The sequence below is a fragment of the Triturus cristatus genome, chromosome 6 (genome assembly GCF_964204655.1).
Source record: "Triturus cristatus chromosome 6, aTriCri1.1, whole genome shotgun sequence".
Classification (NCBI taxonomy): Eukaryota; Metazoa; Chordata; class Amphibia; order Caudata; family Salamandridae; genus Triturus; species Triturus cristatus.
In genome coordinates, this window is record NC_140589.1 from 1667850933 (window position 1) to 1667877777 (window position 26845).

At 47.5% G+C, this 26845-nt stretch overlaps 1 protein-coding gene across 3 annotated transcripts in view; it reads left to right on the forward strand.

The window, feature by feature from the left end:
- The window catches only part of TRERF1 (transcriptional regulating factor 1), a 753074-nt gene that overhangs the window by 607523 nt on the left and 118706 nt on the right, over window positions 1-26845 (forward strand). For all 3 annotated transcript variants that reach the window (XM_085612831.1, XM_085612833.1, XM_085612832.1), the window contains one exon: window positions 13858-13933. In XM_085612831.1, the coding sequence (XP_085468957.1) occupies window positions 13858-13933 (76 nt within the window). The remainder of the gene's footprint in view (window positions 1-13857; window positions 13934-26845) is intronic.

Consider the following 26845-nt stretch of genomic DNA (forward strand, 5'->3'; position numbering starts at 1 on the left):
TCTCTTTAGCAGCCACTTGGTCGGCCATTTTATGGAGATAAGCCTGCAGGAGGTTCACCTCCACTGTTACGGCGTCCAATTTCAGTTCAATCAAGCCCTTGAGGTCTGCAATCGCCGCCATTATGGCACCCATTGATGGTTCCGCCGCGCCCTCCGATCGCTGTTCCTGGGCGGTAGCCACTGGCTTAGGAACGGCGTACTTATCCATTTTGTTTGCTTGTGTCACGTGCTGCCCCTTAGGCTTCATCCGAGGGGCTGGTATCGTCTCTGGCGCACTCTCTCGTAGGTACCTTGACGCTGGGCACTGGAGACAGCTCGGCCGCCCTCACCAGTTGATGTTCTCCCTCCGCGGGCCCGCACCTCGAGCGCGTGGCAGACCAACACTCAGGGAAGTCCAGACCTGGTATGACCCTACTTGCTTGTCACCTCTCTATGGGTGCGTAGCCTCCAATAAACGTCGTTTATACAGGCCACCCACTCTCTGGCCGGCTCCAATCACCCTCTTTCTGGCTGCTTAGGGGCACCTCTCACTCCCAGGCTCCTCAGTTCCCAGGATCTCACCGGCTCCGATCACCAACAATCGTCATTTATAGGGGCCACCAACTCTCTGGCTGCTCCACTCACCCTCTTTCTGGCAGTTTAGTGGCCCCTCTCACTCCCGGGCTCCTACAGTCCCCTGGGCCTCACAGGCTCCGGTCACACCACAGCTTGTGGTACGCAGATATCAGGCTCCAAGAGGGATGAAGCTCCTGGTCGGGCTGTAATACACACTTCGAGACCCACAATAATGCTGATCTCCCCTCGAGCTCACCTCGTCAGGTGCTGATGTTCCTGCCACTTGGGGGAGCAGTCCTGTTTTGGTGATGGCCCAGGGCGTGATCAAATCCACCTGACAGAAGGCGTGGCGCAACTGGGGACACAACGGAGGCACGCAGTCTAAGCACTCCGCTTTGGGCACCAGGCCGCCCCGCTGGCTCACCGAGGTCTCCGGCGGGATCCCCGTTGTTGGTCCCAAGGTGGCAGGATTTCTACCTCAGCCGCTCTCCCCCGAGACCCCAACCGTGCCACAGGTCGCCGATTAGCGCAAAGGCCCTAGAGCCGCGAGCGGAAGTCAAGTACGCGACCTCCGCCCTCAGGCAAGCCAGTACGTCAGAAGGCCCTTTCTAGGCCGCAGTTGAAGCGATGTAGATGGCAGCTCGTCAACAGTGTCTCCAGAAACTTGCCTCCTTCCTCCATTAAGATAGTCACTCCTTTCCACATAGGCCAGACGATCACCCGGCGTATTTTTCCCCACCTCATCCTTCTAAGGAAGAAGAGAGACTCCACCATCTGGATCCAGAAAAAGCGTTATCGTTCTACCTTGACTGCACAAAAGCATCCCGAGTGGATGACCAACTCTCCGTGCGATATGTCGGGGCCGAGAAAGGCAGGGCTGGGCACGATAATGATCTACTACACATTGGCCAAAAGCAACCACGTGAGGGCTTCCAAGCGCATTCTACCAGACCCGGAGCCTGCGACCACTGCATTAGCTTGCAGAGGTCCAGTCATGAATATCTGCCAGGCTGCATTGTGGGCTTCACTGTACATATATGCACAAAGCACTACTGCCTGAACAGTCAGATCCATCAGGATGGGCATTTTGCCTGTTCAGTCCTGAAGGACTTCCTGGTCAAAGTTGTGTTCGCAGACCCGCCTCCGGGGAGGCATTGCTTAGGTATCTATTCTAAGGTAAGGAATCTGTGGCTAGATGTCTCTATCAGATGAACAAGTTACTCTCTGGCCGCAGATTCCTTACTGACCCTTCCTGCTCTGCGACCTGATTAAAGGATGAGATTTGCCCTTACAAAGGGCCCTAGAAACTCACACCTGTGGTCAGTCTTCATTGTGACTTAGTGCACCCGGAGTGGAAAGTCGTGAAAATGAACTGCCGAGGTGGCGCCAGTATAGGTACCATGTACGTCACTGCCGGCACGGATGACACCGAGGACATGGAGCCGAACAATGCAACCTACCAGCGCGCAGAGCTACTGCTCAGAAATGTTTGGATCCAGTCTGATGCCTGGGGATAATTCTAAGGAAAGGAATCTAAGGCTAGATATAGTCTGTACCATATTAGGTGTTACTGAAGATAAGTAACTTGTTCATCAAGAACATTGCCCAGTATAAATTGTAACCGCTTTCCTGCTTGCGCCCAGGTTTAACAGCGTCTGTGCCACTACATGAGTGACCAGTTTGGATGTTTTGCAGCCCCATGTCAAGTGGTACATTCCTGTCAGAAGTTTACAGCCAAGAAATAGACTGGTATATTATTTCATTCTGTTAATTGTATGCTTGGTTCTGTAGTAGGGGATCTCTGTGTATAGTCATAATCTATGAATAGTCCCGCCCATGTGCGGGGACCCCGGAGCAATCAAAAATATCTCTTAAGCTGTCCTGCATTTGCAAACCTGCAAAGACACTTAAGAGACAGACAAAATAATACAGCCTAATCACAATATGGCTGCACTGGCCAGCACTTCCTCTGAAGTGAAAACAAAAGCCAAAATAAAGTTTAAATGTCATTTTTATTCACATTTGACATGTTCCTTTATTAGCTCACACTCCCTTCACCAAAATCCCTTTAAACAATAGAGAGGAAGGGGTGGACAGACAAGCCCTATAGGCTGTCATTATGTGTCTGCTAAAGGGATACCGTGCCTTTAAGAAACTCTCCAGAGACCCCCGGTATACCAGGATGCACAGCCAAAGCAAGTTACTTTCAGTTCTTTTTTCCGGCTCCTGCTTGCAGGACCCTGGAGCTTGAGCTCTACCCTTTGGGTGGATATTTGGATAATATTTGATATTTTTGGATAAATAGTTTGTTAACTCGACGTCTAGCGCCTTCCTCTATTGCATCCTGCAATTTGGGGCAGTTTGGCCACTTTTAACATGGCTTTATTTGATAAGTGCCCTGAATGTGGGAGGAAGAAGGCCAAGACGGACCCACATGATGTCTGCATCCTCTGCTTGTCATCATCTCATGTCCCTGCTGCATGTGCCATCTGCAAGAACTTCTCCAAGAGGACCCTGAGGGACAGGGAGAAGATTCGCCTCCAGGTACAAGAGGAGCGGCGGACAGGTGGGACTTCGGGGCTCGGAGGATCTCCTTCCCCTTCCTCTGCCCATGCTTCAGCCACTGGAGGGACCTCCGGGCAGAAAAAAGGGCAGAAACGGCGCCTACCGGCTGGTAGGTCGCGTTCGACGTCGAAGGCGACGACGTCGACGGCGAGGGATAAAGCAACGGTATGTTCGCCGTCGATCCAGGGCTCTGGATCTCGGCATTCTCGGCGTTCGACGTCGAGAGAGGGGCCGGCGAGACCCGGGACCGGGTCGCCATTGAAGTCTCCGCAGTCGACGTCGACACACCATCGACGTCGTACCGAGCCCCCTGGAACGACATCGACGCCGAGACACCGGCGACTGACGTCGAGGCACAGATCGCCGTCGAGGCACAGATCGCCGTCGAGGCACAGATCGCCGTCGAGGCACAGATCGCCGTCGAGGCACAGGTCGCCGTCGAGGCACAGGTCGCCGTCGAGGCACAGGTCGACGTCGAGGCGAAGACCGACGTCGAAGCGGAGGAGATCGACGTCGAGACGAGGCTCGCCGGCGGGGCGACGAAGGTCGACGTCGAGGAGACACCGCTCGCCGTCGACATCGAGAGGCCGTTCGTCGAGGGGGGGAAGGCGATCGGCGAAGAGACACTGTACGAGGTCGACGTTCAGTTCGACGTCGAGGACAACTGGTGACACGTCTTCGGTGATCACAATCTCCAGTCGTGGATCTGGGAGAAGGCGACGCTCCACCTCGCGCTTTTCGAGACGGGACAGGCCCGCCAAGAGGAGAAGGGTGGACGAGAGTCCGGACAGTGCTGGTCCGGGTTCTCCTGCACGGAGTGATGGAGCCCCGCAGCCTCTCTCTCAGCCGCTGCCTCAGCGTCCTCCTACACCACCTCCTCCTCCTCCTCCACCGCCTCCTCCTCCTCCTCCTCCTCCCACTCCTCCTCCTCCGCCTAAGAGACCTACGCCGCCGATGCCACAGCTTCCGACGTCTCCTCGGCGACCGGCGACTCCTAAGGCTCCACGAAGACCGAGGTCTCGCTCTCGACGGAGGTCACGGAGTAGACGCAGGTCGTCCACTCGCACAAGACACGGACGGCGGAGATATAGATCTCGTTCCAGAGGCACGAGGACGGACTCTTCTGGCACTGGACGGTTCTCTCCCTCACTGTCGGAGACACCGCCTACCCGAATCTCGCCGGTGGATGATGTGGCCACGTTCCAGGAGGTGCTGATGAGGGGAGCGGCGAAATTGGGGATCTCGGTAGCAGTCCCGGTGCCCACTACCTCGGTGATCTTTGAAAGATTGCACAAGGCTCATCTGTCACGTCCCCTCCTTCCTTTGGTCCCGGGGTTGGAGGAGCCAGCCATGGAGGTCTTCTTGACACCAGCCGTGGTGAAGTCGGCTCCCTCAAGACTGCAGAAAAAGTACAGGGCCCCGGATTCGGACCCGGCGTTCCTCAGGGTGGACCCTCCCCCGGACTCGGTCATTGTGGTTGCGGCTCGTAAACAACACCCCATGACGCCCTCTTCCACGGCCCCTCCGGATAAGGAGAGTCGCAAGATGGACTCCTTGGGGAGGAGAGTGTGCTCCACGTCGGCCACCACGATGAAGGCTGCTAGCGCCTCCGCTCTGTTGGGTCGCTATGACCGGTCACTTTGGGACTCCTTGCAACAGTTTGCTGCCTCCTTGCCTAGGGATAAAAGGGAGGATTTCCAGGAGGTTCTGAACGAGGGCATGATGGTCTCTAACCAGATCATTAGTGCTGCGGGGGATGTGTCGTTGCTGGCGGCCCATGGGTACTGTCACGGGGTACACATGAGGAGGCATTCCTGGCTGAGGCTCACCTCTTTGAAGCCTGAGGCGCAGCAGAAGATCGCCAATTTGCCTTTCTCCGGCACGACGCTGTTCGGATTTCATGCGGATGACGAGATGGCCCGCATGAAGGCCGAAGCGGAGACCCTGAAGGCCGTGGGGTTGGAAAGACCCAAGGAGCAGAAGAGGTCGTTCCGCTCCTATGGTAGGCGCTATTCGAAGCAACGAGGTCAAGGGCGTCAGTCTGGTCACCAGCAACAGCACCAGCAACAACAGCAACAGTTCCCCAGGCAGTCCTTTCAGAAGCGCCAGAGGGGCAGGGGTCAGCATCAATCCTCGTCGGGGAACAAAGGCCCGGCCGGGTCGAAGCCCTGAAGGGTCACTTCCCCCTCATCCGTTACCCACTCCGGTGGGGGGGAAGTATTCAACACTACCTGGCAGAGTGGAGGACAATAACTCAGGACAAGTGGGTGCTGAATATTGTTTGCAATGGATACAGTCTTCGTTTCACCAGCCCGCCTCCACAGATTCCACCAGTGCGCTCTCCCTACATGGTGCGGGAGCTCCAGCGGGAGGCGGACGTTCTGTTGGAAAAGAAGGCCATAGAAGCTGTTCCTTTGAGGCAAAAAGGAAAAGGTCTTTACTCCAGGTTCTTTCTCGTCAGAAAAAAGGACAAAAACTAGTTCAGGCCTATTCTGGATCTGCGTCAAGCAAACAAGTGGATCCGCAGAGAGAAGTTCCGTATGTTGTCCCTGCATCAGATTTACCCTCAGTTGCATCGAGGAGACTGGCTGTGCTCCATAGATCTGCAGGACGCTTACTTCCATGTGCCGATCGCACTAAAGCATCGCAAGTTCCTGAGGTTTCTGGTAGGCAACAACCATTACCAGTATACAGTACTCCCGTTTGGTCTGAAGTCTGCCCCACGGACGTTCTCCAAGTGCATGGCAGTGGTGGCGGCACACTTGCGGAAGAGCAAGGTGTTTGTGTATCCATACCTGGACGACTGGCTTATCAAAGCCTCCACGTACCGGGAAGCCCAGTGTCACTTCAACAGGACAGCTGCCTTGCTGCATCGCCTGGGACTGCACATCAACATGTCGAAGTCAGTGCCGATCCCTGTGCAGTGTCTCCAGTACTTGGGGGCCTCAGTCAATACCTTGAACGCAAGCGTGTGTCCTTCGGAGGAGAGACGCTTATCGATCCGTGGGAAGGCCCTGCACCTCCTCTCAGCCCACTCTCCTACAGTGAGGACGGTGTCTTCCTTGCTGGGGTCGATGGCTTCATGCATCTTTCTCACCCCCAATGCACGTCTGCATATGAGGCCTCTGCAGGAATGTCTGGAGGATCAATGGGACCAGAGGCGGGGGCGTTGGGAGGACAAGATTCATCTGTCCCAACACGCTCTCCAATCTCTGAAATGGTGGTGCTCCTCAGAGAATGTTTGCAAGGGGACTCCTTTCCACAAGGATATTCCGGTCCAGACCATAGTGACCGATGCGTCTCTCCAGGGCTGGGGAGTGCATTCGGGCCCTCTTCAGATTCAGGGGATATGGTCGCAGACGGAGATGACTTACCACATCAACTTTTTGGAACTCAGAGCAGTACACTTGGCCCTGAAGGCGTTCCATCCCTCCTTCACGACTAACTCCCTGCTTGTTCAGACGGACAATACTACTACCATGTACTACCTCAACAAGCAGGGGGGCTCCCGTTCACGCACGCTGTCTCGGGAGGCACAGACGATCTGGAATTGGCTGGTGGCCAGGAACCTGACGATCACGGCAACCCATCTGCCGGGAGTGCAGAATGCCCAAGCCGATGCGCTCAGCAGACTCGCCCAAGAAAATCACGAGTGGGTGCTAAACGACGACGTGCTCGGAGACGTCTTCGCAGAGTGGGGCACTCCGGACATCGATCTGTTCGCTACGGCAGAAAACAGCAAATGCCGCGACTTCGCGTCCAGGTACTACCAACCAGGGACACTGGGGAATGCCCTATGGATCAGCTGGTCCAACAGCTTTCTCTACGCCTTTCCACCCATTCCCCTGATTCCGGCGGTGCTGATCAAGTTGTCGCAATCCAGAGCCAGGATGATTCTGATTGCTCCGGAGAGGCCGAGGCAATGGTGGTTCACCGACCTTCTTCACCGGTCTGTTCTGCCACACCGGCGCCTGCCGTGTCGGCCGGACCTTCTCACGAAGTTCGGAGGACAGATGGTTCACCCCAATCTCTCGTCCTTGAGTTTGGCAGCATGGCTCCTGAGCTAGTACAGTATGGACACTTGAACCTACCTCAGGACTGTATGGAGATCTTGAAAGAGACGAAGAGACCGTCTACAAGGACTTCTTACGCCTATAAGTGGAAGAGATTCTGCTTATGGTGCACGGCAAAGGACATTGACCCTACATCCTGTAAAGAAGATGTTATTTTGCCTTATCTGCTGCAGTTAGCTCAATCTGGGCTTAATTTCCAGTCTATAAAAGTTCATCTCGCAGCTTTGACTGCGTATAGAAAGGGCCCTTCCCAAACCTAATTTTTTCAAATCCCTGTGATTAAAGATTTTTTGGAGGGTTTGCGTAAGGTGTTTCCCCCTGTTAGACGACCTTCGCCACCATGGGAATTGAACGTGGTGTTATCCAGATTGATGAGGGAGCCTTTTGAGCCTATCCATAAGGCTTCTTTGCAGCATTTGTCATGGAAAGCTGCCTTCCTTGTGGCCATTACATCGGCCAGGAGGGTAAGTGAAATTCAGGCTCTGTGTTGTCAAGAGCCATATACTGTGTTTCATGCTTCTAAAGTGGTAATGCGTACTCATCCTAAATTTTTGCCTAAGGTGATATCGGATTTCCATGTAAATCAAATGATAACTTTGCCTACATTTTTTCAGCATCCCTCCTCTCCGGCGGAGAGGTCTCTGCATTCACTAGATGTGCGTAGGGTGTTGAAATTCTATCTAGATAAGACAAAAGACATCCGCAGGTCGGATCAACTGTTTGTAAATTATGGTTCAGTAAGAACTGGTCTAGCTACCTCAAAACAGTCCATTTCCAGATGGATTGTGTCCTGTATTCAGCTTTGTTATCAGAAAGCTAATAAGACGTTAGGGGGTAAGCCTACAGCGCATTCGACTAGGGGCAAAGCAGCGACTACAGCTTTGCTTAGGAATGTTCCAATTGCTGACATTTGTAAGGCTGCCACCTGGAAGTCGGTCCATACGTTTACAAAGCATTACTGCCTGGATTCTGATGCTAGAGCAGATGCGCAGGTTGGACAGGCTTCGCTGAGGAATTTGTTTGCACAGTAGTTTGTTGGTGTTTGGTTTTTTACTCCACCGCTGTTTGTTGGTTGGGATGGGCTTGCCATTCTATTCATAGATTATGACTATACACAGAGATCCCCTACTACAGAAGGAGTAGTTTCTTACCTGTAACTCCAGTTCTTTAGTAGGGGTATCTCTGTTATAGTCATAAGCGGCCCTCCCTCCTCCCCGGTGGAGTAAACTGGCAGTACCAGGCCTGTTGTTATACACCTTCAAAAAGAACTGAAAGTAACTTGCTTTGGCTGTGCATCCTGGGACACCGGGGGTCTCTGGAGAGTTTCTTAAAGGCACGGTATCCCTTTAGCAGACACATAATGACAGCCTATAGGGCTTGTCTGTCCACCCCTTCCTCTCTATTGTTTAAAGGGATTTTGGTGAAGGGAGTGTGAGCTAATAAAGGAACATGTCAAATGTGAATAAAAATGACATTTAAACTTTATTTTGGCTTTTGTTTTCACTTCAGAGGAAGTGCTGGCCAGTGCAGCCATATTGTGATTAGGCTGTATTATTTTGTCTGTCTCTTAAGTGTCTTTGCAGGTTTTCAAATGCAGGACAGCTTAAGAGATATTTTTGATTGCTCCGGGGTCCCCGCACATGGGCGGGACTATTCATAGATTATGACTATAACAGAGATACCCCTACTACAGAACTGGAGTTACAGGTAAGAAACTACTCCTTCCATGTTAAAGTAGGCTTTCGATGAGAGCAATACCCGCACAGGTTCACAATGCTGCAAACTGGCCAAAGATGGGAATCGCACGGTCATAGGCTCAATTCACTTTTGATCTCCCAGACACCTGTTGCAATAGTGCTAACCTCACCTAGGAATATTTCAGCCAAGGTTACAGGCCATAAATCCCATTCAGGAAATTATACTTATGGTACATGTTTGTCCAACACCCACTCTACTGCATGCTAGAGCTGTGAAGTTAGGTGATAATCCCTAATGTCGAGCATGCAAAGACCTTCCACCACTGCAAGTAATAGTAGTTTGTATAAGTGCACTTTTCCCCTGCCATTGTCCATACGAAACTGGTATGAGGGAATTTACAGGCACATGCATCAACCACAAAACCGGTCGCAAACGGGCAGATTCTCAGAATTTGCCCCTTTGCGACCGGTATTTTTGCATTTGGGATGCATCATCCCAAATGCAAAAATCGCAATTTAAGGAATCTCAAAATAGCGATTCCTTTAATAGCGATTGCATTTAAGGAATCCCTAATTGAGATTCCTTAAATGCAATGCATTAAAGTGTAAAAAAATAGCGATTTCGCAACTAGCGGGAGCAAATTACCATGAAGCTGGACTTCATGGTAATTTGCTAAAACTTAGAAAAATGCACTTATTTGCATTTTTCTAAGTTTCATGTTGCGCACACACATGCCCTTAGAGCATGTGTGTATGCAACATGTGTGCAGAGTTCGAATACATGGGTGCAATAGGGTGTCATTTTGACACCCTTGCACCCTAGAAATTGCGGAAGCAATTTGCGAGTACCTACTGGTACTCGCAAATTGCTCCCGCAATCTCCAATGCATTCCTATGGGCCTGTAGGCCCATAGGAATGAAAGGGAAGCCATTCATTAATTGCGACTCGCAATTTGTGAGTCGCAATTAATGAATGTTAAGGAATCGTTATTTTAATAGCGATTCCTACATGCATAGGCTTTTGCGAGTCCTTAATTGCGATTCCTTAATATTCGCAATTAAGGACTCGCAAAAGCTTTTCTTGATGCATGTGCCTGATAGTTCCCTAAAAATTATAGAGTATCTCCGGGACATAGTGGAAGTGGTGAAAAAGGTGGTTCAGAATCACCATTTGGTCGGCATTACCCTTCCCATCACAGACAGAGGTCGCTCCTTCCCAAAGTGACAAATTGCTCCCAGATGTTTAGATGTTTCCTGCAACAAGAGAGTCATCAGTGCAATAGTTCTACACCTCCAGATATCTCAAGGTGGGCAGTGCCCAACACAAAGGTGAGGGTGAACTTTCCTTCAACTCTTCGGCAGTTGCCACACTCAGCAACTGCATGTGGAGATAGGTATAGTGGTTTGCCTGCCAAATTAATGCTTCTATGAAAGCCCTGTTTCTGTAAGTAAGAGGTAAGGTGTTGAGTAGCTGCTGTAAATAAGTGGTGACAAGGGGCAGTCCTGTCTGGTGGCACTCTGCATTTGCATTAGGCTGATCTTACCTTCCATTTATGGACTCATTCTACCAGATCCATATATACTAGTCTATCCAGTTTATCAATTTCATTTCATTGCATGCGGGATCCTATATAAATGCTCTCGTCCCAGTTTCTCATACTCCATATTAAGGGAGACCACTGATGCTAACTGTCCATCTGTGCGCATACGCTCAATTAGATGTAAATATTACTGAAGATTTGAGGATATGTTGCCGAAATGAAGCAAATTAGGTGTGAATGTATTAGCGACATCAGGGCTCTCAGATTTCTGATCAATAGGAGCCTCCTGAGAGTCGTTAAGTAAGTTTAGCATGGACTGGGACTGATCCCCATACAGATTAGTGACTATTGCCACTATTTCTTCTCTCATAGCGACCATGTTTGTACAGCTTCTTAAGAAGTTGTCAATTAGATTCTGTCGGAAGCCCATCCAAACAAGGAGTCTTACGATTGCACAAAAGTTGATTTGCTGACATACTTTCTGCCATGATGACCCATGCTTCCATCTTTCTCTTCTCCAAAGAGAGCGTGTAGAGAGGTACATCTGCCAAAAATTCCACCAAGCATGGCTGTGAAAAATATTCTTATGTAACAGAAACAATGGTTCCCGTGGAAAATATACTAATCTATATTGGTAGTGATATGCACAATCGCATATATAAAGGGTTATGATGATGTCAGAAGGAAAGGAGACCATGAACACCTCTGTTTGTATTTACAAAAATTCTTTTATATCATTCAAAGAATATATGGGTATGTACAGAAAGACAAAAAAAACCAAGAAAAAAAAAACAGTAGTTCTTTGTGTCCCCAGTGTGAATGTAACCATAAAACAAGAGTGGTAAATTTGTGACATATAGAACTTGGTTTCCACAATTTTTAAAGGCGACCATCCATAACTTCACAATAATCACAGCTGCTATACGTGATACTAAGAGCTGATTAAATGGTTCACTCTAAATAGCTGTCGACGACGTTTTGACCCTGTGTGTGGTGTAGGGTCTCCTCAGGACCTAGAGGTGTAGGGGCATCTGGGAAGGGGCTTGCGCAGCCACATGAAGAATTTGAAACACCTGTCAAGTGAACAAAAAGATAGAGAGAATACTCACAAGGGACCGTGCCCAATGTGAGGAGCGGGGTAGGAAGGCTGGCAACCAAGGATATGCACAGTACGACGAATACCAATATGTTGGAAGCCTAATTGCCTGTTAGCCCGGCCTGTGAATGGTACGAGTAGATCTCAAGAACAATGTCTGATGCGCAGGCGGTGCAACACCTCCAGTACGTGCGAGTTAGTTATGTACCGAGGACTCGGTCGTACCGCCGGTGCGAGTTTTCAGTCTTTTCAGTGACGAAAGGATACAGATCTGTAGCGCGTGTCTCTGCTACGCGAAGGAGGTAGAACTGCTAAATCCCTCTACCTGAGCTTGAATGACCAAAAATTCCACCAAGCATGGCTGTGAATAATATTCAGCAAAGACTGAATTTCTGCCTCAGTAAGTGTGAATCAGGGCCCATACAGCACCCACAGCCAGTTTCACTCCAGGGGAATCAGTGTGCAGTAGCCTAGTGAGCAGTGTTCCAACCTTGTCACTTTACAGGCTCTCTGTAGCTGAAGAAGAGTGGAAGCCAATGCATATTGTAATAGAGCAGCATATTTGACCCTGGTGTTTAAAAGTGCCAGGTATCGTGAAGAGCCTGTAAACTAGTCTCAAAGTTTGTACTTGAGCAAAGTCATTTCCTTTAGTATCCCCCCATTTGCATCACCAGCTGTTCTAAAGTATGCCTTCCGCACCAGCTCTTAAAATGTCTCACTCTGTTTTCACATTACCTGTGGAGGCCTCATTTTCCTGAAGATAGTCCTTAAGGACATCACCTATGGACCCCATGAGGTCTGTCTTGTGTAGCACAGCTACCTGTGGGTATCACACTGGGATGCAGGTAAGTTGTTCACCCCAGTACACTGTCAAAACACAGGGTTATGAAGAGAAAGGGTCTTTCATAGATATTTAATGTTTGCTAACCAGACAGAGCTCACGCCCACTAGAAAAATCTCCAGCCTTGTGTGCAGTTTCTGCAGAGAGGAATAAAATGAGAAGTCCTTAATGGAAGGTAGTCTCATCACACATCCCAGAGCGACCAATATGTTACCCAGTCTGAATTCTGAATTCTGCATCTGTCTTGCACTGGCAGTCAAACCAGAGAAGAGTAAAATTTGACAAACTCGGAGTCTGAAACAAAGTTGAAGTCTTCTCTTCATGTTGTGATCAATTGCAGACTGTCCCCCAACATCATGTAGAAAGTCTATAAGGAATATTTTTGGAGCAGAGCCCCAGATGAACAAAATAAGGTCCTCATCTAACCACCATCCACTGTGATGTATTTTCCCTCTTTAGTCACCAACAACGGAGTGATCCTAAGAAAAACCTTTAGTCTAACCACCCACCACCCATAGTAAAACGAGAACAGCTGCCCTCTTCTCCTTCTTCGTAGCCTAAACCTTCAAGCATACACCACCCATCATTTTGTGATTCCCAAAGCAGATGGTGTCCAGAATCTCTAAGCACCCTCATCAAGAGCAACCGAGAGACTGGTGGATGCCCTATAAACCTGGGTCCTCGCCAGGTCATTGATCTGTACAAGCTGTACTGAAACGTGTGTTCCTTTATGGGAGAATCAGCTATGACAGGAGGATGCTCCTGCTGGGAGAACATCGTGGCAGCAGGATATTTCATCTGTTATTACTGGTGTGCAAGTAGACTGGGTCACATAGGGATACCCATGCTATTGCATTGCTGTCACCTCACAATTCTAGATGTTTATATTTTACAATGCCTGTGTTGCAATGACATACTCCGCGCACATTTGGACCACCAGTTTGGTGTTTTCAATGTGTGTTGCATGCGAGGGGCAACTAGGGGTTTCCTCAAGACTGGCCAGAGTCTTGAGGGCAATTCACATTTAAGGCGGTGAACAAATGAAATGTTTAGTCAGCACTTGTAGAAACCAGTTTTAATAATATATCTTTGGAAATAGAGATAGTTAATGCATGATATGATATGACAGAGCTAGATATTATGAGACAAGATTTTGAGAATGAACTTACAAATTTCCCAAAGACCTTGAGTAATTTACCTGTAAACACAGTCTGGTTAAAACATTTTAATTGAATTGCAAATGGCTCCTTTTAAAAAAACAGGACTAAAAGCCTCAATAAAGCAATGGATTAACCAAAAAGTAAAGTCTCTGCCCTTCCAAATCAGTGTTAGTCTGCAGTATCTTAAAAGTACCTTTAATTTACCAACAACAAAAACTGACAATAGCAAAAATGCCTTAAGGTATTGGAACTTTGCATTGCATGGTCCATTTGTACTCTATTTGCTACTGCACAGATGTTGAAGTTTGATTCTTTTTTACGTCTTACAGAGTGCCTTGGAAATGCTGCTGTTGAAGAACAAATGTCGATCTAAAAGGCATCCTTTAGCAAATTATCACTATGCTGGTAAGTAACTACACTTACTTGTGGTTAATCATCTGTCACACATGAGCCTTGTGGACCGAGAGGTATTGCATTTTTTACAGAAATTGAATTGCTTTGAACCTTTCACTTTTGGATATGGGTGTTGCTACTTTGGTATCTATTCAACAGGTCAGGAATCTGTGGTTAGGGGTATTCATGTAAAGATTAAGTCACTTACCTTCTGTAATGCTTTTTCTGGTGGATACTGCATCTCACTGCAGGCTCTCCACTCACTCTCTCTCCTCTGTATTCTGTGGTGCAGCCTTCTCTTCTAAGTGTTCGTTAATTTCCATATTAGATTTTGCACGCTGCGACAGGTCTCAATCTATCACTGGTGTTCCATGTCGAAAGGCGTGGAATGCTTGGTTATAAATGGAATTCTGTGCGCAGGGGTGGTGCCTATATACGGCTCTGTGCTGTCACTTAAATAGCTGGGACAGGGTCACCATGTCGTTCCAAGACGCCGCCTACTGTTGCGTGGTAGCAACTGCTGTCAAAAGTTCTAGATCCACTCTGGCACCTGGAAGAATACAAAAGATGAGGAATCTGCACTTAAATTTGGTACACACCAGAAAGAGCATTACTAAATAAAGGTAAGTAACTCATTCTTTTATCCTTAGAAGGGCATGTTCAAGAAGTGAAATTTAAATTGCTCCTTTACCATGGCTAGTTTCCTGCAATCCTTTTTTCAGCCTATTATCTGGTGATTATGTTCTGCATGAAGGCATGCTGTAATCTATAATGAAGGAAAATAGAATACTTAATTTACCCCTTATTTCATAGTAATTGGTTAGGTACACCAGAGCTCAAAATGATTCGATATAAATGCATTATGTATCTGTGTGGTAGGTTTAAGGAGTGTGTTTGGCGCCTTCATGAATGAACCCCTTGGTGTAGCATGACATTTATCTTCTTTCTGGCAATCTTAGGAACTGGATAAGCTCCAGCAGTTCACTGTGTGTGCGGTTCTGTTGAAGGATGATTCTAGGCTAGTTGAAGATACTTTGTCTTCAGCGAACAGGCCATATAACTATTTTTCAAACCACTCTAGTGTGGTGGCAAAGTCCTTCGCGGCACTATAGAGATCCCTTCCCTTGGACTAGTTTTTACAAAAAAGGGCTATTTACTATGTTTTGGACGGCTGTGCGAGAGACTAAAATATGAAGGAGGTTTGACCCATGTGTAAGAATGACGGGTAATATAGGTGATTATTTTCGTAGAACTACTATGTATTTATAAATCACTATCATGGTAAAATGGATGTAATTTATGTGACATCTATTTGGGAAAGGCTTTCTTGCTTTGTCTGTATGTGGTCTAGCACCATATAGGAGGTCTAGCACCATATAGGAGATAGAATTGGGAGGGTGAACTGAAGTTTTGCTTCCTCTCTTTTGCTTCTTAATTGTTATTGCAGATAATCCGTTTTTAGTGCAGCTATACTTCAGTGCTTAAATGCATTCTTTAATTGGGTTTTGAATCAGTTTTACAAATGGCTTTACGTTTCCATGTTTGTGAAGATTAGGGATAACTTGATTGAACCAACAACTATTTAAAATCCCCGAACAGCTGTCATAGTAGAGCTACAACTGATAGTACGATGATACAATGATTGCAAAGGCTTCTTCTTACATAGTATCAACATAGAAGATTGGCCAACAACATTTTCAGGAAGCAGGCTTACCAACTCCTTGTAGCATTCTAGATGAGTGAGCGCCCATGTTTTTCATGGTAAATCATTTTAATTCACCTGGATACTTAATAGCACATCTGTGTCAAGTAAAAGTTGTAATACGCCTGTTGTATTCTAGGCTGATATAAAACAGCTTAATCTACCAATAACACTAAAATACATGACAAACACTTTGGGTAAATATTAAACAAAAATTTACTAAAGTGATAACTGTAAGTAGTTCATAAGTTACTGCATCTCTCTGACTCTGTTCTTTTAATCTAAAGGATTGTTCTGAAATTTAGGCACTTCACCATTGTGCATGTGGCGTGGGTACCCTCAGATTTTGCTCTGGCGATTTCAGGTGGTGGTAGTAATTACCTTTTGAACAAGATTAATACAATGTTTATGAATGCTGATAATAAGTCCCCCCTCTTTGCATCAAGAGCAGAAAAATGTTTTGTGTGTGCTTATGTTTGAAGGCATGTGTCATGGAAAGCCACACCCCTTTCTCGAGATCCTTGTCCTCTCTCATTGTATTTTTCTTGGCCAGAACAAGGGATTCGGCAGCTGTGTGTCCCTGCTTCGCAACTGTAGTTAGAAGCTCAACTGTCCATCTCCTTAAACATTGATGTCTCAGGTCAGCTGAGTTGTTTGATCTGAGAGGGATTAAGTAGGACCAACTGAATTGTTCATTTTTGCCCCCTTCCTAGATCCTGTGAAAGGGTGCCCCCTAATTTGTTCGCTCAGAAGCTTGTAGAAAGCACAAATCACCTCTTCCTATGCCCTCGATGAGGGGCTTGGTTCAGGCAGGCAAAGTGACATTTAGTGAGTATTCCAATGAAAGAAACCTACCTCTCCACAACAGATGGATAGATTTGTTAAGGGATACACAGAATTTCCTGAAACCTCTTTTGCAAGTATGTGGAGGAACACATTTCCCAGTCTAATCCTGATAGACATTCCAAACACACTGGCTGCTTGAGGGCCTAGCCAGCGCCTGCAGTCAACGCATCACACTCAATGATGTAATCATTGCCATGTTACAGAATAGCTCGCTTGAGAATGGGATTTTGTATCACAAGGTGAAAGCCATTCCTGCAGCAAATGAGGCTCTGCTGAAGTTGACAAAAACGCTGTTCAGAATACAGACATTGTTTTTGTCATTACCTACTGGCTTAAGTCACCTCTTGCATTGTGGCCTCCAGAATATTATTCTTTAGTTTTCAATAGATCTTCCACTGAATTTTAACTACTGACTGGTCTGAATCAGATGTTAAGGAAACGTTTCTATGAGCTTTGCACCCACTAGCGGTATACTCCTCGGACACATCAAAATCGGCTTTCAACAAGAGATTGTTCAGCTCTGGCCATCATCCAAGAAAATCGCAGTAGAAAAAGCTACTTTAATGAAAAGAAACACTCCTTGAAGAACAAGTGAAAGAAAACACCGCCCAACTTCTACTAAGGATAAAAATGGACCAAAAGATTACTCAAGCGAACGACTGAGTAGCTAGGAGAACTTAGGTGAATTAACCCAGTAATACGCAACATCATTGCTTTGACAACCAGTCTATATTTGGAATTTGTTCAGTTCCTTTCCTACAATCTTGCTCAGATTAAACACCTTCATACACTTTCTCCTGGGCAATACCACTCTTAACTAGATGTACTGAGTATTCCACAAAGTTATAATCTTATTTAGCATTAACAGACATCCATCAAAGTTTCATTTGCTGATGGACATTACCAATTTACCTATGATGCTTGACATTACTGCACAGAATGTACTCTATAGAAAGCAATTAATCTCCATCACGATTCTCAGAAAAGAAAATCACCCCAAATATCGTTGTTCCACTACATCTAAAAATGTGTTATCAGTACTCAAAGGGTCATGTATCTCGAACATTGGATAGTGAAGGGGTTGTGGATCTTCATATAGGATTGTGTAGTTTGGACATTAAGGGCCTGACTTAGAGTTCGGCAGACGGGTTACTCTGTCACAAATGTGATGGATATGCCATCCACCATACTACCAAGTGCCATACGGTATAACACACTTGTAATACGGCAGACAGTATATCCGTAACATTTGTGACAGTGTATCTGTATCTCATCAGCCAAAAGCCTAAACCAAGGTTGGTGATCCTTTGTATTAGAAATCTTTTTCTCCTTACTTGAATCAAAGTAGTGTCTCTGTCCTGGTAATATGTTCAGCTATTGATCACTATCCGTGTTGTCTATACAGACTTGAATTTAAGACATTGCTTCCTGAGGATTCTTCTGCAGTTTGTCAGACCTATAGATACATTCTGTCATGTCCCCTATCAGTATTTTAAAATATTTCCTATGTTTATGTTGTATCGTCTTCATTCACCCCCACTCTCTGTTCAAAATCATTCAGTCTTCTACATATTAATGCAATCATATATTGAGTACATTTAGAAGATGAAGTGGGTGTGCTACAATTTGCAATAAAGCAACTTTATCTGCTATTTCCTGCTCACATTTAAGAGTCAACATGTATTAGTTATTCGTTACAAAACTAATTTTTTCTTGTTGCTCATCCTGTCGGCCGGTTGCTCAACAACTCAAAAACATATGCATAGTCTTTATCAAATGTAAAAAGGATAATGATCGCTAGTAAGAAATGAACTCTCCAATTGACCCACTGGGATATAAAACTACCTTTCTAAAATGGCGGTCGCAAGTTTTGCTGTCGCTAGTTTTGCTGTGCACAATTACGAAAAATTTACCTCTGCCAGAATGGGTGTTGTGGTAAATGTTCTCCTTTGTGTTATCACATGGAATGAAATGCAAAAACAAAACTCTCCGTACTTGCTCCTGACAAATGACTTAACACCAAAGGGACAGTGGAATTGCTAAAGAGTACGGATTCATTTTCCTACTTAGTCATAAAGCCTAGGGGCCTAAAACAACAAGCCTTTGTGTTTGGAGGAGGCCTCACCCACGTTATGTGGTATGCTTTATCAATGGTGACCTCACCCCATCCTGGTAAGATGGGACTACCGGGGTGGACTCAACCTCTCTTATGAGGGAGTTCTTAAAATGAGCTAATTTGTGTATACTGCAGGAATCCAGATGAGGTTAAAAATACCTTAAGTTGTACCACAGGCGTTTACTTTAATAGGTGGTACGTTAGGTATGATTAAAAGAGGATATTACTTTTGGATGTTTTATGGGTATAATGACTGTAACATCCTTAAAAGTGCTGACATGTTTCTGCCCATTCTTGGGCCAAAGGTATGGTCATGGGCATTCATCAGAGTTGTTAATGGATCCCTATATTTTAATATTGTGGCCAAAAACACACTGGGTATAGCAGATGTCCTACCTTCACCTGTTAATTTGAGCCAACCCAGCAATGGGTTGTAATTCACTTTGTGGTTTGGCGCGGGGTGGCGACTCCTGTAATCATACAATTGTCAATGAGATGCACCAAGTGTAAAACCTACATTTACTCCCTCGGCCAGCTGAACTCAAGTTCAGTTACAATTTCCATCATGTGATGGTGGGGCCCACTGTTGGAGACTGACTGATAAAATAGGTGTCAAAGCACCATAGGAAGGTAGGCAGCAGCATCTCTCATGTGTCATGCAACCTATGTTTTGACCATGTGACCAAATTGAATATGTTATGGTCCTCCCATGGTGCTTCACATAAGATGCAAGAGACTTATTACAAAGAGCTTGTTACATACTTTAAGCGCAATACCTTAAAACAGGATTATGCAGCATTTATCTCAGTAGTCACCAGAGTTAAAAAAACTAGGCAGCCTTCATGCTGGTTGGCGCCTGGAAACAGGTATTGTAGTAATTTAAAATGCATGTGTTCTTTAAAGCACAGTACACTAAACATATTTTTGTTAGTTTGGACCAGTTAGCACAGTGAAATCATTAGTGTAAATCCTCTATATTTGGCTCAACTCTGTTGTTACTTCACACATTATGCTGTCCATTCACCATAGCGTAACCTACACAGGTTTTTCACTTGGTGCTCACTATCCGCCTCTTGTAGTATGATTTTAAGAGCCAAACTTGTTTCTCGGACAAATCTGGGATTATACTCGACATCACGTGTGCATGTCGGTAGGCATAACTGTTATTAAACAAAATAGATTTATATGATTCCTCTCACGTCCCAAACATTTAATGCCCAAACAAGTCCGATATATGTCCAACACAAGCACTGTAAACCTGCTGCATTCCTGTGAGGAAAGATATTGAGTTTTATCCCGACAACATGCTTCCATTTAATGAGCATTTCATCTTCTCATCTGTGGCCATACCTTCAATACCTTCTTGGTCAAGATAGTAATCTTGGCATCTGTGCCTTTCATCCAAAAGGCTATTTATCCTAATATCTAATAATCTACCACGCTAAGCTTCTATTTTCTGAACGATAGTGTCTCGAACAGCTTTGAATCCCACAGTCATTGATTGAAGCTGCAAAGCCCAGTAACAATATAACATATTGTGTACTGCAAACTCATCTTTTTTTTATATCTAAGCTGCATAACATTATATTGAAGCACTCATGCAAACATGCAATATACTATCCAGTTTTTTGAAAAAGCAGTTCTCATACAACAGTTTCTGCAGTACCACCATTCTATTGCAGATAATAAACCTTTCATTGATTTCTTTTTTAAACATATTTTTCTTAGCATTTTATTCAATAGCATCTATGGAACAATTCTTTTTATTGAGGTCCGCTGAGCATCATCACAGCTTTCTGTCTACAACCATTGGCTGGCAGTGGGGCACAAATGTAGAGAGTGATACACAGCTCTCAGCCTACAACCTGGGGGCCTTCAGTGGTATGCGGATTTTAAACTTAATTATTTGAGGAGAGATGAAAAAGGGGAAGAAGAAAGGAAATAAACCAAAGAAAGGAAAACCCGGAGCAAAACCAATCCAACCTCCCCCCTCCGTCCCCAGAATCCTCCGCACCTAAGCTCCATTGTCACAGTACCCTGGAGGTTGAGCTGAATGAGACGCAGGATCAGTTGACCTCTCAGAAGACAGTCTAGGACCCCTCGGTGGCATCCCCAGGGAGTAATCGCAAGATTTACAAATATTTCCGGCAGGTCACTTCCCGAAACTCTGCTGATAGGATGTTAATGAACGGGGCCCACAGTTCTGGGTATTTGACTGCCCTGTTGTCCGCCATCATTGACATGCGTTCCATTGCCAGTGAGCCCCCACAATCTATGAAGCCTCGAAACATGGTATGGGATCTTCTCCGTGCCCCAATGTGCCAGGAGTTACTTGTTGGGCGGCATTGAGGGCGAGTGCCATTTGTCTGTCTCTAATCGATCGCAGAGGAAAAGTCAGGGGGTTGGGTAAGCCCAGGAACGTGTATGCAGGGAAGCGGGGAATAGTTGTGTCAATATCAGTCCGGACCCCATCCCAATACCTGGTCAGCTTGAGACAGTGCGACAGCAGGTGGAGGAGAGAGCCCGTTTGACCTCAGCCCTGCCAACATTTTTCAGTGCGCCCCCTGTTCAATGCATGAAGTCTTGCAGGGGTTAAGTACCAATAGGAGGCGATTTTATATGCTGCCTCTGTGCCAGACATATAATGCGCTGTGTGGTGTACCCTGTAGTATATATCCTGCCATTCTTTGCTGGAAAGACGGCGCCCTAATTCATCCTCCCAGCTGAGTTGGCCCTTGGTCTTGGAATCGTTGGCCTCGTCGGAGAGGAGAGCAGAGTTCAGAAATAAGATGTTTGTCCTCATCTTTGTATATTAGCCATTTTTCAAAGCGAGTTAGGGGGCGAGAGAATCCAGGTTCGTATCTTTGGAGAGGTCACTGAGTGCCGCACCTGCGCATAGTGAAACAGGTCTGTCTCTTGCAGTGGGTAGTACCGTTGTAATCTTTTGAAAGGAATGACCTCCTGAAAATCTAATAGCGAGCCCACCCGTTTGCACCCCTGCTCTTGCCAGCGCTGGAAAATCCCCTCCCCGGAAGGAAGTCAGGTTTGTCAGGAATCCGTGTCATCTGTGAGGGGAACGTTGTTAGTTTGTATTTAATGGCCACAGCGTCCCAGATTTTCATGGCTGTGGCCATCACCAGAACGACTATAACTCCCAAGCCCTATGCTTAAGGGGCAGGCAGCTCTCCCTCCAGATATCAGCTCCAGCAATCGTCTGATCCATAAAGGACCAGTGCTTTTCCGGGAGCGGCCGGTTCCACTCCATTAGATAAGTTGTTGTTGTCGAAGACGCAGTTTCTTGCCATTCCAGATAAACCGGTTAATGGCGAGTTGTAGGTTACGGAAGATCGTTGGCGATGGAGTCAGTGGCATGTTCTGGAATATGGAAAGGATGCGTGGGAGTATTGTCATTTTAACTGCCACAATGCGGCCAGACCATGACAGCCCCCTAAGCGGCTCCAGGTAGAGAGCATTTTATTAGTCTGAGCGAGAAGTGGGCCATAGTTGGCTGTCAGTGTCCTCGTAGGCATGGTGGCAAGTGAGATGCCGAGGTATGGTATAGTCTCTGCTGCCCACACAAAGGGAAACTATAGTTTGTAGTGTAGCTACCAGGGGCTGAGCAACCGAAAGATTCAATATCTAGGATTTTTGAAGGTTGACTTTGAACCCTGGCGCTTCGCTAAATGCTCCCAATTCCTCCAGCAGTTTCGGAAGCAAGGTTAATGGGTTTGTCAGGAACAGGATAATATCATTAGCATATAGGCTAATCGTATGTGTGGTCCCGCGGTGAATCCCCGTGACTCCAGGGTTATCACCGACTCTCTGCGCCATGGGCTCCATGTAGAGCGCTAAAAGGAGCTGGGAGAGGGGGCAGCCCTGAGCGGTTACCCGTGCAGTAGGGAACATTGAGCATGAAGTCCTGTTGACCCAAACCGATGCCCTGGGAGTGCTATATATGCAGCATATCCAAGGTATAAATCTGTCCCCAAACCAGTGGAGAGTAGCAAGTAAGTACGGCCAGTGGACGAGATCAAACACCTTTTCTGTGTCAATGGAGATGAAGATGGCCTCCCCCAGGATCGCTGGATAAGGTCAGTGAGATGAAGGAGGCATTTTGTATTATCCCCATATTGTTGTGCCTGGATGAATCCCGATTGGTCGGGGTCGATCAGGCCTGGCATGATAGGGTTTAGTCATGCTGCCAGACTACCTGCAAAGAGTTTGGTGTCTGTATTGAGAAAAGAGATGGGCCTATAGGCCCCACAGTCCTTGGGGTCTTTCTGTGGCTTGAGAATCACTGAGTTTAAAGCGTCCATCATTGAGTCTGTAAGAGAGCTGGAATCTAAGAAAGAATTAAACAACCGAGTCAGTAGGTGGGCTAGTTCTTGACAGAAGGTTTTATAGAATAGTGGGGTATAGCCATCCGGGCCCAGCGCTTTAGAGGGTTTGAGGCGAGCAATAGACGCGACTACCTGTTTGACTCGTAGGTGTAGATCGAGCTAGGACGTAAGGTCCAATGGAAGGCATGTCAAAGGGATCTCTCGCAGACAAGCTTCAGCGTCTCCAGCGGGAGGATCTAGAAATCTTTAAAAGCCTTGGTTAACTCTGGATCATTGTGGACTTCTACCACAGCTCGAGTGTGAACAGTGGCAACAGTACCAGCCAGTACCTTGACATGCAATCTATGTGCCGGCATGCGGCCTCATCGGTCCCTGCTTAAATCTCCTGGCACAGCCTAATCCCGGCCGCCGCAATAGCGATCACCTTGCCTCTAAGTACCCGCTTAAGCGCCTCCCACACCGACGAGAGACGAGTCTCTTTGAGGTCATTATGGCGCAGGTAATCCCCTTTGAGCATGCGGCTTGCCGCTACTGTCTGTGTGGATTAAATCATAGCGTCTCGCAGTCGCCATCGCGAGGACCGGGGTTCTACAATGTTAATCTGTAACGTTAATGCGATCTGGGCATGATCTGACAAAGATCGGGGTTCTATGCTTGCCTCTCTGTCACAGTCTGTAAGGGCTGAGGACCTGAGAAAGTGGTCAATTCAAGCATATGACTTGTAGGCTGCTGAGTAAAATGGGTAGTCTCTAGAGGAAGGGTCGAGGTGTGTCCAGATATCACAGAGCATGCCATCAGTGAGCCACTTGAAGCCAGTGGTTGTGAAAGCCCCCGCTTGGCAGGAGAATTGGCTAGAGCGGTCCATATCTGGTTCCATGACTAGGTTAAAGTCTTCCCCTATCAGAATGGCCGAGTCAGGGGAAGTAAGGGTCTTTGCCATGGCATTAATGATGAAGGGCTCTTGCCTGTCATTTGGTGCGTATATGTTGGCCAGCGTGAAGGCGACAGCGCCCCATTGCTACCTGATCACTCCCTTGATTTCCATGAACGTGGAAATAAGCTTGCCATGGAACTTCTGTGAGAGGAGAATAGCTACTCCATTCTTCTTCGCTGGGCCAGAGGACCAGTACTGTCGGGGGAACCAGCACGATTGCATGCGGGGAGTATGTTTGGCAAGTAAGTGGGTCTCCTGTAGCAGGCAGATGTTGCCACCAGACTGCTCCAGGAGAGACAGCACCTCAGCACGCTGAAGTGAGCTATGTAGACCCCAAACGTTTAAACTAACAATGCGCAGGTCTTGGGTCATAAAGCTAGGGCTTGAGTTGCGCAAATAAATCTACCCCTCAAGTGTCGCATGGTAAGGGCTCCAGGCGCATGAGTGGGGGGCTATATCGAGGTGTCGCTGCAAGGGCCTAGGTAGCAATGATGGTGTGGAGGAGTGAGACTAACAAGATGCCAGGAAAGACCATACGAAGAACAAATCATTAACTGTAAGAACAACGTAATACGAACAGAGATAGTCAGAATAGCATGTTTTTTTAGGGGCATTGCCCAGTTGCAGCATCTGTAAGTACCTGAAAGAAACTCCGAGGACTCGTAGACACAATCAGGGCAGGGCATCAAGAAAAAGAAAAAGTCTTGCGGCACCCTGGTCCCCCTCGGTACCGCCACTTTGTCCCTCGACAGCCCCTCGACTGCACACCTTTTTGAACGATCCCCTTTTGCTTCAAATTGCTTCTGAGAGGAGGATTCTCCCGAGAGCGCCTGGACCACTGATTGTCGCTCTTGGGTCTAGCTTTGTTCTGATAAAGGCTGCCTTGGATCACTTCCAGCCCGGTTTCTTCTGCGATCGGGGAAGAAGACCTGTCCCCACGACTCTGTATGGTCTTCAATATAGAGCACAGGCTTCCCTGAGGAATCTCAGTTGGGGCAGCGTTCCCTTGTGGCAAAAGATGATCCTGAAGGCGTTTCCCCATGAGTAAGTTATGCCTGCTTTTCGCAAGTGATCAGTGACACGGCGTAATTTTCTGTGTTTTTGCAGGATGATCTGAGAGAGGTCTTGCTAGAGCACCGGGCAGTGGTCTTGGGACTGAAGCGGGTGGCCCCTCGAGCTTTCTTTTGAATGTCCCCCTTTACTTGAAAATTGTATTTGCAAACCAGTATGTTGTGAGGCAGGTTCTTATCCGATCTGGAAGGCTCCACCCTGTGGACATGGTCAATCTGCAGTTTTGTCTCTCCTGAGTGGCCTAGTTTATGTTGAAAGAGTTATAAAACATAGTTTCAATGGTTCGCTCCCTCAGCCTGCGTCGGCACTCTTCGTTTAAGAATATTATTCCTGCGGGATCAGTTTTCCAAATCTTCATTATGTGCCTGTAGGTCTAGATGTTGCTCGTGGAGATGCAGGACTTCTTTCTGGAGTCACTCCATCTCCTCCTCCCGGGTCGTTTCTCTGTCGTCTATTGCAGCCACTCTATCTCCATCCTCTTCCAGGCCAAGTGATGAAAAAAGGAATTCCAGAAAGGACTTAGTGACAGGACCCTCCCCGTCATCTGGATCCGCCTTGTGTTATCCCCCGGCTCCCGATTGTTTTTCCTCTGTTGCTGATCACACCTGCTTCCCAAACATGTCTTTAAGGGAGCAACCTTTTTTGGCGTGGTTCACTGCCGTGGCGTGAGCCTGCTGGAGCACTCAACCATGAGGTCCGGGTGAGCGGCGGGTACAGGATATGCGGCATTGGTGAGCTGTCTCATGCCACCCTCCGGGTGTGAGTCTAGATGTGGCCCTCGACAAGGCGCTCAGTCCCTCTCTTTTCTGGCACAGTTGTAAGGCTTCTCTGATGCCGCAACTGGAAAGCTGATGGGCCACAGTATCTCGGGACGCTATTCCTAGGCTGAACACCCTGGCGGGAAGCAGCAGTCACTAGTAGCTATTACCGGAGACCGTGGGGCCTCTCATGCAGGATTCTGTGTGGGGCGGCCTAAATCTTCGGATCTGCCACGGGTTCAGCCAGGGGAGAGAGGCACTGGGGTCTATCCACTCCCTGCTCCTTCCCCCATCCCTCCTAGCAGGTTTGTTGCGGCTTTGTGGAGGAGCGTGGGAGATGTGTGCCCCAGTTAAACTTGCCAGTCAATGTGGGACACTTTCTCCCTTTCTTCTCTGCACTGGCCTCGCTAACCGTTTTCCTCAGACTCTGGCCCACTCTTAGCACGTGACGGAGGGAGGTCCTCTTCCTACCTCCCCGTTTTGACTCGTAACCTGCCGGTTCCACAGGTAGTTTCACAGAGGCAGGGCCCAGCCAGCCAACTTCCCTGCCGGGCCCTACTGTGACTCCAGGCCTCCGCCGCCAGTCACACTTGTGGCTCAGGGGAGCACCCGAGTCTGCTCACTCCCCAGCAGCGAAATCCCACCTGCTCTGGTCCCTACCTGCACTCTCCAGATGTTCCCAGTTGTCCAGGACCTTCCTCCACTGCCTAAAAAAGGGATGCCGTCTTAGTCCTCTAGATTCTTCCCTAGTCAGGGCTCTGCCCTCCGCCCTAGCCCAGTGAGACACATCACTTCTCCTGGTCCCAACCACGGCCCCGCCAGCAGACTTCCATGCCATGGCTATCCTTCTTCTAGCCAGGACCAAGGCAAGGTCGATAAATCTGTTTCCGAGCTTCCGTGTGGATGGGCGGGGAAAAAGCCCTATCAAGCAAACCTCAACAGTAGAGTCAAGTGTATGTCTCAGTGTCACACCCACTATTGTTAATACTTCGTCCCAGAACCAGCGCAATCCAGGGCACGCCCAGGTCATATGCACAAAGTCAGCATCATCAAATTTACACCTCAGGCAACCATGACCCTCGCCCCCATATATAAATTGAAGTCTGCACGGAGTCATGTAGGTCATATGCAACTCAACCTATCATTGTTAGTGTTTT